We start from the raw sequence: 14400 nt of genomic DNA, 5'->3' as shown, positions 1-14400 counted from the left end.
CTGGCCTCCTTTCATTGACAGCATTTTGTATTTGTATGAATCATACTATTCATTATATTTGCAAGGGTAGCATTTACCCTAGATGAAAAGAAAGGCTGTCGAGCTTAATTCCCTCATATGATGATTGTAAAATATCAACAGTTATAGTGTATTTCAGTAACATTAAAAAGACTACCATCGCCTATGATAGCAGCGAATTTGCTTTATATGTCAGCCTAAATTTCTAGGGGGCTCTGAAATTCAAAGTTTAACTTTTTACCTGCTTGCTTTTATTTTTAGAATGGGCAGTATCCAGTGTAGTTTCTCCTGCTTATTTAAGCAGTTAAATAAAATATTAAATAGTTAATACCAGATAATGTTAAGAATTTTAGAAGTGAAATGTCTCAGATTTCAAAGTGTCAATCTGATATTTGTATGAAAATTGAGAGTTATTGGCCTTGTTGTAGACCCCTCCAAATTCATTGTCCATTAGGATACACGAAATTTTAGTCAAATATTTTGTAAGTTGTATCTCATTGTCTCTGCGACTGTAGTACAAGGACCAGAAATCTGTTAAACCAGCTTGTTGAATCTAGTTGTAGTATGATGGTGTTGGAGTTGAAAGGACTGGTCTGGGCTATTTTCAGAGTGGCCCTGTATTGGTTTTCTGCTCACTGAGCAGATCTGTGGGATAGAGTGTGAAAGCTGCTGCTGCATGTTAATTTGCTGGTCATGCCTGGCTGGGTTTGGCTGAGGTTGTTAATTACAGGAGTCCAGCAAACCACCTGATCACCCTCTGCTTCTCTCAATGGAGGCCCAAACGGCTGTTCCTCTCACTCATTCCTGCTCAAAGTCATTCTCAAGCTCGGTCCCAACTCATTCGGCATTCGTTGTTGTTTACCACTGCCCCAGTTCCTCCAAAAATAAGCTGGAAGTTGACGGTCAAAATGGTAGCAATAATGTAGAAAATCTCTCACTAATTTGACTGTACACAGGAGTGTTTGTCTGAGGGAATACCCTTTGATTCCCAAAGGAGATGTATCTTCTTTTTTTTTTTACTTGCTCCCTACACAGGGAGGTCAGAGTGCCAGTCAGCTGTAGACCAGTCAGAGCTGCTGGAGCTAGTAATGATTCAGTGTCTAGCTCAAATAAGCTTTGCTATCATAAGGGCTTGAGCACGGGTCCTCTGGTTGAAGGACAAATAATTAACTACATCACCTAATCAACTGAACAAGCTATATCTTAAGTAGGTATTGTTTTGTTCTCTTCAACTGGTGTAATCAAGCTCAGCTTTAACCTGTTGGTGAACTGCATGGGAACAACAGTGAATGTGTGCAAGTGTTGTTAGTGATAACAGTCAGGTGTGTTTGTTTGTGGGTGTAGGTGTGTGAGTTTGCAGCCAAAGATAATGCTTTTTTAAGGAAGCTCTGCACTCATCTTTAGAAGAAATTAAATCTGGTGTCATTATACCTTACTTTTCTCCATGTGCTAAGTGCTGGAGTCAGGGTCAACTAAAAGCATTGCTGTTGTAAGAGGAAATCACAAGGTGAATGCACCAGAGGAAACAATGAGAACAACACTGGAAGGGCTCTCAAGAAGGTCCTCTGTATGGCTGAAGTAAAGGCTGAGATCCCTTGACATCTGATTGTCCCCTTTTGTAAAACACTTTGGTTAGACTTGTAAATAACTTCAGCCTCTTATCATCTTTCATCCCACACTAATAGGCATGGTATTGACACTTAAGGGGTTTTGTCCAAGTATTGTTCAATATAACCACCATAGTAAGCAATCATAAATGGGTTTTATTAACTTTAGGGTATTTAGGCTTTTTGTCTTATTACCTTACAGGCTATCACACATTGAAGTTGAATCTGTATAAAAATCTGTCTAATAAAGTTTCTATGCTCCAACAGATATACATTTTTATAATTATGGTTTTTGTTGTGTTTCACAATGAAAATACAGGGTCTATAAATCATAGTGGGTTAATTAAGTTTTTTGACACTGATTAGCACAAATAGACTCTTAAATTAATCTGGACAAATTGATTTAAACTACACCATTGGCCAATATATAAGACAACCCTGATTATAAGATAAACATACAGCATTTGAAACAGTATGAGAATTCCTTTCGTAAGTAGAGGGCAAAACACATTATTATTTAGGCATTTGTTAGTGACACTGTGAATAGCTATTTGAGCAAGATTGTCTACTGTTGAGGTTAGGTGATGGCCATTAACAGGTCTTTGTCTGGTGTTACCTATTTCGATAGCAGCTTCTGTCATTATGGTCCTGGCATTTAGCATCTTAGCTCTTACCCTTAGCATGAGATCTGCAGAGCTGCTTGAGAGGGAGATTTGAAAGAAGAAGAATTGAGTAATGAGCCACAGAAACAGCTGTTCTAAACATTTAAATTATGGAGTAATCAGGGCGCCGAAGCACAATGCAAATTCCACCTAGAATTTTAAAATAATGATGTAATGGTAGTGGTAATATTAAAATTAATAAAGTAATAACAATAGGAATGATAGTGATAGGAATAATTATGATAATAATAGTAATAAGACTAATAATAACAATTGTAGTAGCAGTTGTCAGCATTCACAACTACAGCTCACATGATGCTTTGGGATATGTTGTTGTTGAATGTTAACAAAGTAATTCTTGGGCTCAATAACTGAAAACCTCAGGTACATAGTTCAGCTTTTTAGAAAGACCAATAAAAGAACCCTTTATGTGAAAAGTCATGGTGATACAGATAGTGGAAGAGACTAGAGGCCAGCTAGGAAAGCAGCCAGGTCCAGGTGCCTCTGCTGTATACAGCTAGACTGAGTAAATCAGCCAGCACTCGCCAGAAAGCAGGTGCGTGCAGAGACTAGTATGTTGTGAAGCAGCTGTAGTTGAGAGTGCAGACATATAGTCAGTGGGGGTAGGCAGGGTGTGTGGAATTTGCATGTTCTCCTCGTGTTTGCGTGGGTTTCGTTCAACAGGTGCTCACCATCAAAAAAACATGTATATTTGGTTCATTCTCCTGTGACTGCCCTTTACCAAGGCACTGGCTTAGAACTGGAGTTGGTCCCCGTGCGCTGCACAGTGGCTGGCCACTGCTCCTAATACTTAGGATGGGTTAAATGCAGAGAATGGATTTTACTATGCGTATGTGACAATAAACTTTCTTTGATTTGATTAACAGACTTTGGAAGTTAGTATACTATAAATCTATATTTTTGGCAACTTTTTCCACTTTTACATTTTTTGTCTCCAATCAGATTAATAAACAGTTTAGTGAACTGGTTAGGCAAATGGCTACAGGTGTTAGGGACATTAACTCTGTTATTTATGAATTCAATTTCTCTGCACACTTGTTCCTGCTATTAACGTGGCATGCGTGTGGCTTCCTCTGAACTGGTGGCAGTGTGAAGATTAGCATTTGGCAGTATAAAGAAGTCCTGTGCCACAACCCCTAGGACATTAGAATTGCAAACTATGTCATGATAAAAAAGTCATTAGCTACTTTTAGACTTTAGCTACTTCTTTTCTTTCTAGATAACCACTATTTCTAGAAGGCTTAGGAGCTAACTAGTTATAGATTTGTTTTCATGAGGCAACATGTTGTTAAATATAAACATTTAGTTAACCTATAGGATGTTTTTATATTCATAAACTGTACAGAAACTTTTGGAAAAGTTCTTGGTCTTGTTTTTATGTTTTTAGTCTGCGGTGTTACTATCATGTGTTTCGGGGCTTCGTTAAAACCCACATTTCAAATATGATATATATCACATGGTGTTGAATGAAAGACTTTTTACTTTTAGCTGCTGGCCTGCTGGAGAGCTAGAGATAGGATAACGCCAGTGCTCTGTGTTCTGCGGTGGATGATATCTGTGTGATTTTTACACAGTAGGCTACATGAAAAACCAGTTTGTCTAGTTGTACTGTTTACCTGTCCTGCTTTTATAATAGCCAGACCTAGCCCAAGACCTGCTGTTTACTGTGACACCACTTCTTACCAAGATTTGATCTCAAAGTGGATTTACATTTTATGTTGCCTTTCTGAATGCCCAAGTTCCTGCTAATCTGCCATGGATTTCCAGGTTTAAAGCCAAAGGAAAATAAACACTTAGCTTTGGCTTACACTATTAGCAGATTGCTACACAGAGTTGCAATAGTGTAAATTTTAGGTTGGCAATGCCAGTGACATGGGTAAATATCTATATATACACTTGTTTGTTTTTTCAGGTAGCACCTTTTTCTTTCCTTAATGTGTTCCCTTCTGTAAGCCCTCTAGTGACGACATTTGTCATGTAAATTAAGTGAGGGATCTGCTGAAGTTGAATGGCCATCACAACCAATAAAATGAAGTGTTGCCATAACTTTTGTTTTCAAATTCAAGTGGATGAAAACAGGGATGCCTGAAAAAACACATTAAGTGTTTTAAAGGGACTGAGAGTGGAGAGACAGTAATGTAGGTAAAACTTTTACCTACAAACGTTACTTTTTTAACGTTTTTTTGTTTTTTGTTTCCCTGAGAAACTGCCCTTGTTTTCTTTATTACATTGATTAGGGCTGATGTTTCTTCTTCTGTCCTTAATAAAAATAAAATGCTTCAGGCCTGCCTTTCTTTTGACTACAACCTGTTTGCATTTTAACATTATAAATGAACAGACAACAAGAGCAAGATTCTACTAGTATAACTTTTGATTTTAGAATTAAATAAGAATAATTTGTAGGTAGAGTTCCTTGCCATAGCACACCTACAGTGTCCATGTGACCTTGCATTTTGGTGAATTGTTGCAATTTATACCTTTTTGCTGGAAGGGAAGAAATTGAAAACAATTTGTTAGGTGTCCATCTTTAATTTTCTGTCCTCCATTTGAGGAAAGGCAGTGTCCAGAAGGAATCATTTTGCATGGAAACAAATGTAACCCTTGTGTTGATAAATGTAAGGATTTTAGGGCTACCTGAAGAGGAAGAGGGAAAGTTGCCGGTGTAGCAGCTCTTCAGTGCTAAGCTGCCGAGATAAGCCACTCTCTAATATGAGAGCTCATCCTGGGATAAGGTCAGGCTTTGCCAGTTCTACCATGACTCTTTCACACTGTGCTCTGCGTAGACTCATAGGCCCCAATCTGTTACACAGCTAGACACTGACTGCAAGATGAGAGGCATTCATGCAGTTTTTGGCACAGTGGCATCATAATGAAATTATATGTGCCAAAAGGGTTGGAATTGCAGGAAATGCCCTTTTCATAATGAGTACATTTCTTGATTGTTTTAATGCAGCTACAGTTTGTACTGAACCCCGAATCATAAACAATATGATGACACTCTTTCATTACTGTCTTACATTACTTCTTCAGAGCCATTACAAGCCTGTTGACATTTTAAAGAAGCATTAGTTATTACAGTCTGGCATACCTTATATGAATTGTAGCTCATGCTGTTCCTCTGTCAACTCAGAGAGAGCTGCATGCTTTGCTCCATTGCTTTAGTCTGGCAGAATGTTAATCATTCTCTGTGAATACATTGCTCAGAGAGAATGATACATTGCATAGTCAAGCCAGTTATTAATGTTTTCTCCTGACTAGCTATGGCAGCTCGAAATCAGCCAGCCCACTGCAGTCTTACATGGCTGTTAGTCAGAGTCGACAATTGCGCTATGCTGCAAACTGAAAGGTGTATAAGCTAAACCAATCTATAGAAGATGAGTCTCTTGTCAATACTGATAGAGAAAACTAAGTCAATTGGCTTCAATCGACCCCCTGATAAGGAACATCAATTTTGCCCAGTGAGTGCTGAATTATGATTGACATCACCAGACTGCCACAGCCTGGAGCAAATTCAACAGTATTAGAAGCAGCTGTGTGTTATCAAAGCCTCAAATGAGGCTCATGCAGCCTGCTACCTATTGTTACGCTGTAAAATCATGTGACAGACTTGCCCTCCTCAGCTGGTTTTAACACATTTATGATTAAACTCCTTTCACTGTGGTCAAATATCAACCTCCTCACGCAGCCATGGATCGCAAAACGCTGTCTGCAGCTGATTTCTGTTTTTCTCCATATGATTATTTTTTTATTTTCTCTGTGGTCAAAGAAAACATGATGACAACAACACATAAAATACAATATAGCATTTGAATGTACATAACATGCATTTAACAAAGAATTAAGTTCCTTGTATTTTATTTTTTTAACTTTTTGTTAAGGTAACACCTTGAAAGAGAAAATTTGAAACTATGGTAAGAAAATTTGGTTTACTTTTTTTGTATTAATTTATTGTGTAAAAATGCAAATCAGCTAAAATGTGGCTTGTGTAGCTTTCGTTCTCTAAAAAAGGGTGATATTAAAATGTTTTTTGGTATTATTATACAGCACATGACTTTGAACTTAATACTTTCTGTACTAATATTAAAAAATGTAATTGATGAAAAGTAGCATTTTTGAAGTGGTTAAAGTACTGCATCTGTCAGCGTGCCTTTTGTGGTCCCCGTCATGCATATCCTCAGATGATCGATTTTGTGCAGTCTCTTTAATTTTCTCAGGGTCCGTCTGTGTTTGTAGACAAGCATTTAGGGAGGGAAGCGCCATCTATGGTGCATCCATCAGCTTCCACATTAGCTACCACCCCCGTATCTCTTCTACGATGTGTTGGCGCCCTCCAGGCATCCCTCTGCCGGGGCCCTTAAAAGAATCCTCTGTGTCTGATCTGAGCATACTGCCAAAGAAACGTATCAGTCTTTTCTGTCTCTTCATCTCCTTTCTGGCAAGAATATTGTGCACCTGCAGTGTTAGCTAGCCCAGAGCTAATGCAAATGAGTGTATGTTTGATCAAAGGCCTGATTAGACTGCCTTTTGAGTATGACATGGCATATTGATGATTCTGCTTTAGGTGGTTTAAATGGCATACATTGTAAGTTGCCCAGAGGGTTAAATATGGTTTGACACAACCTTTGAACATTAAATGTGAGTACTTATTATTGCATGTGTTGCGTGCTGATTAAGTTTGAACAGGGAGCTGTGGGCAGAGTAGCCAGACGTTTGGTTTTGATTGTGTAAATACACCATAGGCTTCAGCTGACTAGATGACCTTCACCCGTTTAGCTAACAAGCCCTATGTGCACACTGCTGTGTGCACTCTCTTAGTGCTTGCTGGGCAAACCCAGTTTAACGTCAGTTCATTAGAATAGCAAGCAACAGAAAGAGACTAATTATTCAGTTAAAAAATAATTTTGCACTGACATCTGGGTGGAATATTTTTCCTTTTCCTTTTTGTGGAAATGACAGTGAGTTTATAATATCTGCTTCCACAGAACATTTTGAGAAGATGCTGTGTTTTTCTGCCCGTATAAATTTAATTTCAAAATATGAAATTATATTCTGGCCCTCAACTCTGGCTGCACATTATTTTCCAGCTGGTCCTCTTACATGGGACATCTGCCCTTCCCTGACAGTTAACAGGAAACCTATCACAATGGAGAACAGTGTCATCCAACCCAAACCTGCCATGGCTGGTCTGTTTGGCATGTGTTTATTAATTGCACTAGAGATTGCAGGTCTCTGCATCATTAAGTTATCACTGTCAGCAGTATCTAGACTATTGTTCATACAGTTTTTAGTCAGTTAATAATAAGGCTGACTTAATGATCCCCTTGCAAATGATGGGCAATAACTGAGTATTTAGCTTCAGTCAATAAGAAGTAGAATTACTGGGATAGCATTTGGGGCTACAATTGACCCCTGGTTTGTTTTGTTACTGAACTTGGCTGGGTTTTCTTAGCACCCCTCCATCCCTTCTCTTTTCCCTTTTATTGGTTCTTCAGCACTCCCTTCTACAAGAAGTGTTGTTATGTGTGAATCACATCACTGAGTGTTGGCATTAACTTAGCTTCCTCAAACAGAGGGGTTCTGAAAACAAGAGAACCTAGCTATCCGCTCATTCAGCTGCATTCACCAGACACAAGAGGGGTGTACTACAAAGCAAGTTCGACATAGCCAGGCTTTCTTTGCATTAGCAGACTCGACAAAACCTAAAACCCCAATCAGAGATAATTGGTATCATGACAGTGGTTATCAACTTTCTTTGTTAACCCAGGTTTTCTTCATCAGGCTCTGTCCCATAAAAGGGGGCATTTGACACATCATCTTCTTCTTCCGCACAAAATGGACCGATTGCATGCCGCCTACTTCAGTCAAGAGGAACGGGTTGTTCTAATAGAGAGCTGTGAAGAATATAAAAAACAAATATTATAGCAAAAAGCAAAACTGTTGCTGCAAATAAGGCAAGAGGAATGCTGGCAGAAAATTGCTGATCGACTCTCAATGCCTCCCTTTCTAATGTGACAACTGCACATTGTAGAGCTCTTAAACTTTAAACTTGCTACATTTAAACATTATACTCAAGAAATGCATTTAAGTCTGACACTGTCCCATACTGAAGGATACGTGGAAATCGATTTAGTTTTTGGCTAAATCAAAGTGAAATGAATTATATCGATTTTATATGATCCGTGATGAATACCAATAGACTAATCAATTTTCTAATCGGTGTTCTATTAGCTGCAGTAGCAGCAGTGTAAAACGGACTTGGCAGCAAAGCAGGACCAAGCATAAAAACATCATCCAAAGTGATATGTAGTTGCTGTGCCTTTATCATTCTTTTAGTGTATTGATGATGCTGTTTAAAATTTAAAGTGTTAGTATTACTGAACGAATTGTAAAGCAAACAGGGAAAAAAATATTTTCTGCATCACCAACTGAATGCATGTAGGTTCCCGTGGCAAAAAAACACAACGAGATGCATACAGTTTGCGCTACTGTAATTGCACAGCTTCGTTCGGTTGTGGCACTAACGTACTGATCAACAAGTTTGCTTAATATAACATATTCCCTCAGCTAAGTCTATGTGGCTCATAGAGAATATCGTCAGGAAAAGAATTAGTGAAAGGGCGGCGCTCGTTAAAGCTGATTTTAAATCCGAAACTCTGAACATAACCTCCTCCGCAAGTTAGGTGTGCAGCGTAAGTTACCATGGCGATCTAGCCAGGTTAAAAAAGAGCCACCTTTGTCACATTAAAATCTCTGGCTTTAGGCTCAACATACCTCGCTAACCCATTAATCTTGCTTCGTAGTACACCTCTAAGGTTTCCTCCCACCATAACAGCCCTGTGTGATCACAACTCTCTACAGCTGCTGTTCATCCAGCACTGTTTTCCTGTCTGTGACATGAGAATCTTGCAGATGGAGGGGTGTCAATTGAAGGACACACTTATCTTGTTGGGCTCAAACTAGGATACAGTATTATCCCCTGCATTCCCAGGGCCCAGAGAACAGGTTCTGTCTCTTTCTGTCCACATGCTGTTACCTGAGAAGTCAGTAACGCCTATTGAGGGAAGGGTCGAGTTGGATATTGCTGACAACCATTGTACAACTTCATCCTTTCAACCAAACATTTCCTTTATAAAAAGTAAGACCCAAACCAGAGAGCAGGAAGAAAAAAAAAAGAGGAGAACTTGAACTCAGCCTGTAGATCATTACTGGCACGGTGTGCCACTGCTAACACACAGTACAGAATTCTGGCTTTATTTCTCACTAGCTTTAATTTATTAACTTTGTTATGGTTGTCATAGCTTTCACATAAACTTTTACTAGTACACCTTCCTTAAGTGAATCAGAGGTAATAACCAAAGGGACCAACTTATTCAGCCTGACAGTGCTGCTATAATGATCATATTCTGGAGTTGAGCTCACATGAAAAATGTAATTTTGATGGCATGATGTATTTTATCTTTTTTTAAATCAAATTTTTAGCATATACAAGACAAACAAGAATTCTGAAATATTTGTTTTTGTATTTTGGTTAATAATATAAAAATGTTGCTTAATGTTATCCCGTTTGGTACATATTGTCTGTATAAAGACTTAGTATGCAGATGGTTTTGCTCATGCATGAGGATGAAAGCTCATCTTTGACCCTTTGACATAATTTATGCAGCTTGGACAGAAACCTAGTACCGATACCCCTTGAATTTTAGAGTTTGACTGTCTTTGTCTGAATTTCACTACTAGGAGGCTGATCAGTGTCTTGTCAGCCTTTTCCAAGATGGTTAGTGTCCACCTAAGATTCTTGTTTGCTGTCAGAAGGCCTGTGATCTTCAATTTATTATTATTTTTCTTATCTCCCCTTAAGGCCTCTCCCTCCCACTGTCATGGTCCAGTGGCTGGTTAGGGGCATTTGAGCAGATGGGGAGCAGTGAGTCTGAAGGCTGGAGATCACCAGATGATGGCCCTGTGACATGCAGCATGACATATGAAATTGACCCATCCCCCATGAGCTTCTCAAGCACCAAACAATATTCAAATTAAAGTTGCTTGATTATCATACAGACTTCCTCTCTGTTCTTTCGCTATCTTTCTAATGTACACAGTAACACAATTTTCACTGATCAGACCTATTTGATATTAAGAAATTATATTTTTTTATTGTTTAATTAGACATGTTAAAGTCTTGATTGATATTATTTTCCTTGGAACTGATCTTAAAGGAACAGACTTTAGTACTGGTCTAATTATAGAACACAGGGCCAAAGCTATTTTTTGTCTGTTTGTCTGAGGGATACTAGTGGATGTGAAAGCATTAAGCAAGTCTGCTGTAATTTGGCTCAAACCAGTTTTATCTGAACAGCACCCCACTTACTGTCATGCATGATAAACATGCTCATGCTGTCTCAAAAACAACACACATACACTGACCCTTGTGCGCTGTAAATTTAGTTTCACTAAGGATTTTATCATCCTCTCCTTTCCTCTCTTACACTGTTTCCCGAGCTTGCAGGTTAACCAGCATTCAGGAAACCCTCCCAACAGAATAAACAGTTAAACAATTTTAACACGTGATGCACGTGATGACTGGAGCTCCTTCGGACCCCAACCCTCGGGTGTTGGTTTGGCTCACATTTCTGGTCCTTAATAACTAGAATAGCTTTATTGGAGAGTCACATGCATGACTTAAAAAGCAATTTTTAGGTTTGCAGCAGCTACGAATTAATGTGTAGGAAAATGATATAGACATTGGATTTTCTAAAAGCAAACAAACAAAAACAAAATCTATTTGTACCCTTAAAGTGACATTTAGACAATCTTTTTAGCCACATTTAGCAATAAAGCAGTTGTTTTTCGTCTTTGAGGGGTGTTTGTCAGGGGAAAAGCTCTAGTCCATTCTCCACAGTTGACTGCACATCTCCAGTATAATGGCCCATGGGATTTTCAGGCAGGAGTGTTGTTTTGGTACAGCAGAGCAGTTTGTAATTCCAGCTACCTTTACTGAAGACAAGCCAGCTAAATTAGCTGATGCTGGCAGCTATGAGACAAACCCAAAGAAACCACTGCTAGCAACAGTGGGAAGAAACCAGTATATTCAGTGTGTCTGTAACTAAACACCATATAAATGGTGTATGCATTGCATATTTGTCAGATAGAATATTAGTCACAACAGTAGTATTAGTTTACCACTGACAAGCAGACTTTGCCCATACCCACAGCCTCTGGTGTTGGCTGTTGCAGCTCTTGCCAGAGGGGAGAATTGCTGTATGCACTTTTCACTGGCTGTGATACTAAGTCACTGCATGGACAATCATTACTCCTACCATTAAATGTTTCCTTAAGGTCCACGGTGTGTGTGAGAGTGTGCACTCTTGTGTGTCAGTGTTTGTGAATTGAGTAGATGTGATTAGCTTCATGCCAGGAGCAAGGAGCATTTAATGAAGTGTTGCCGTCTTTGAGAGATTCGAGTTCGAGCATTGGATGTGTTCTTTTGTGTTCAGGACTGAGTGGGGAAAAATGCAATTGAAAAATGTAGAGATCTGATTCTTACATTTTTCAATGAAGAATTAGTCTCTGGCTACCTGTGAGTGTTAGAATAGTTTTTGAGATTTTATTGATACTTTTAAAGCCACATCTGATTCCAGCTCCTAGTTTCGTATTAGACCTCTTACCTTTCAAAGAGCCAGTCGGCCACCTGTGATCTTCAGATGATGCCTTGCTGGTTTTTCCTACATCAAGGCTGAAAACTAAAGGCAGTCATGCCTTTGACTTGATCTTCCTATAATACATCTTCATTATCTTTGCCCTGAGATTAAAGCAAAGATAATGAAGACGGAGTCTTTGTCATACACTACATAATTCCAGCACTCCCCATGAGCTGGACTGCTTCTGGGAGTCTTCCAGTTTGCCATGTGGTAGAAGGAGAATTGCAACAGAAGGTGAACCTTAATTGCTGTTATTGTGCCAGGACTCCTCCTGGCCTATATTTGATTATTCAGACCTGGCCTATCTCATTACTACAGTTGTATGGCAAGTAGGGGTTCATTACATGAAGAATTTGGGATTTTGTCAGTCTGTTTATGACTGCATACATGTACCACCTATTTCTCTCATTAACTATTGCAGCCTGAGCTTGTTTGGCCATCAATGTACCTGAGCCCGGCCTCGATCTATACCACCCCTGTCCATCTCCAAAAGACCACAAGAGATAATCCCCAAACTCATCCAAGCTGAGATGAGAAACTAACATCCTAAATGGTGACTGAAAACCTGAAGAAAATTGTCCTACAGGCTGGAACACCAGAGTGTATTTACTGAGTGCCTTTTCAGGCATGCTTTGGCTTTTGCTAAAAGTGTAGAAGATCCTGGGAATGTAACACACTCCTCTAGTCAACGGTAATCAACATATTGTGGAGCAGTGTATAGGTCTGCAGCAGAGAGCGGAATAATCTCAATACTAGAGTTGAACATAAGTTCAGTAGCACATTGAGGCGAGTTCCCGTTCAAAGATGTGTGTCTTTGTACATGAAGTCTTGAATTATGTTTTTCTTTCCACCTGAAACAGCATGAATTTAAGAGGAATCATTTATACGGCATCACATCATAAACAGAAAAAGGATTTTTTTTTAGAAATCTCTGCACTTATTCAGGGATTGTGAAATGATCTGATTGGGAGGCAAAGTTGTTTCTCAACACCTCCAAAAAGCCTGTCATCATTACACTAATGATTGCAGGTAAGTTGTGGGGGGAAGTTACGCAGGGTAAGGAAGTGAAGCAATTTACCTTGATGTAAAACTGTCTTCAAAAAGGGAAACAAGTGGAAAGTCTTCTGTGCAACAGTAATGTTAAACGTTGTCGCTTTTGAACTAAAGAGACTAGCAGTTTTAAATGAAAGAAAAACACTCACAGAAAAACTCGGGTATCTCAAAATAAGTTGTAAAAGGTTTGTAGTGGTATGTTCAACTTTCTGTACACTGAACAACAAACTGACACATTTACACACACAATTAACATGTCATAGCTCCTAGTACAGCTGAGCAATACTGACAAAAGTATTTGGGTGGCTGTTGGTGGTGGCTGAAAATCTTTAGCAAAATTGATATTATGACAAAACAAGTAGGATCATTTATTGTTTATTTAAATACGTTTGGGTTATTGTATCATTAACTGTAGGGGAGCCATTAAGATCAAGAAAACACAAATGAAAGCTATACCACGATATTATGATTACCAGAATTCTAGAATTCTATTCTCATTTCATGAGATATCTATATCAAGTTGTTGCCCAGATCCAGATTTAATGTGTGTCTTAACAATAAGATATAATGTTCTATCTTCATGTAGGAAACTTTCATGATGTCACTGACAGTGTTTCCTTTTTTTTCCACAGATATCATTGACAAGAGTGAACTAAAGCCGTTCTTCGAGAACAACTGTTCTCAGATTTATTTTATCTTCTATGAAAATTTCATTACACTGGAAAGCAACTTAAAACAAAAAGGTGAGTACAAACTTATCTTTCTTTTTTGCACACTCACTAGTTGACCACCACCCTCAATATTGGTTCAATAATTAACCCTCTCCCTACTCTCTATGGTAAGTGTTACGGTAATGGTTAATTTCCCTCTGCCCTACATTTACAGAGCAATGAGCATAGGCCCATAGATAAGCAATTTCTGGATATGTCCAGTATAATTCTGTGTGTTGAGCCAGACTCCAACACTATTGGGGGTAGGGAATATGCTCACCGGGAGTATGCTCTCATGGTAACACAAGTTCCTTTGAATAAGTGTTCACGAAATGACCAGTATTATTGTTACATTATTGATGAGGCTAATGCAGTATAGCTCCGGGTTATGTGTTTAAAAACCTAAGTACTTTCCTTGTGTTTCAGGGAACAAATCTCAAAGGGAGGAGCTGGACTCTATCCTCTTTATTTTTGAAGTAAGTAATCTCTCCTTTTCTGTGTTGTTGTCTCCATCTCTTCTCGTCTTCCACTGACAGCTGCTAAAGCCTCAACCTGTTTACTGCTGAATGCTGCGGTGGGACCATAGTTTCCATGGTGCCATACTGCAACTCTTGAATTTGCCACAAATAACCTA

At 38.8% G+C, this 14400-nt stretch overlaps 1 protein-coding gene and 1 long non-coding RNA gene across 9 annotated transcripts in view; one reads left to right on the top strand and one right to left on the bottom strand.

The window, feature by feature from the left end:
• The window catches only part of ralgapa2 (Ral GTPase activating protein catalytic subunit alpha 2), a 90296-nt gene that overhangs the window by 2059 nt on the left and 73837 nt on the right, over positions 1–14400 (top strand). For all 7 annotated transcript variants that reach the window (XM_044167972.1, XM_044167969.1, XM_044167968.1 and 4 more), the window contains exons 2-3: positions 13689–13799; positions 14193–14242. In XM_044167972.1, coding sequence (XP_044023907.1) covers positions 13689–13799; positions 14193–14242 — 161 coding nt within the window. The remainder of the gene's footprint in view (positions 1–13688; positions 13800–14192; positions 14243–14400) is intronic.
• LOC122862455 overlaps positions 1–14400 on the bottom strand; it is a 38249-nt gene that overhangs the window by 21822 nt on the left and 2027 nt on the right. The window contains exon 3 of one of the 2 annotated variants that reach the window (XR_006374702.1): positions 13800–14397. The exons of the other annotated variant lie outside the window; for it this stretch is intronic. This is a non-coding gene — a long non-coding RNA (uncharacterized LOC122862455). Of the gene's footprint in view, positions 1–13799; positions 14398–14400 lie in introns of those variants that run through there. 2 annotated transcript variants of the gene reach the window in all.

Source organism: Siniperca chuatsi, linkage group LG15 (genome assembly GCF_020085105.1).
Source record: "Siniperca chuatsi isolate FFG_IHB_CAS linkage group LG15, ASM2008510v1, whole genome shotgun sequence".
In the NCBI taxonomy this organism is placed as follows: domain Eukaryota; kingdom Metazoa; phylum Chordata; class Actinopteri; order Centrarchiformes; family Sinipercidae; genus Siniperca; species Siniperca chuatsi.
Note: the sequence above shows the minus strand (reverse complement) of the source record. Positions and strands in the feature narration are given on the sequence as shown.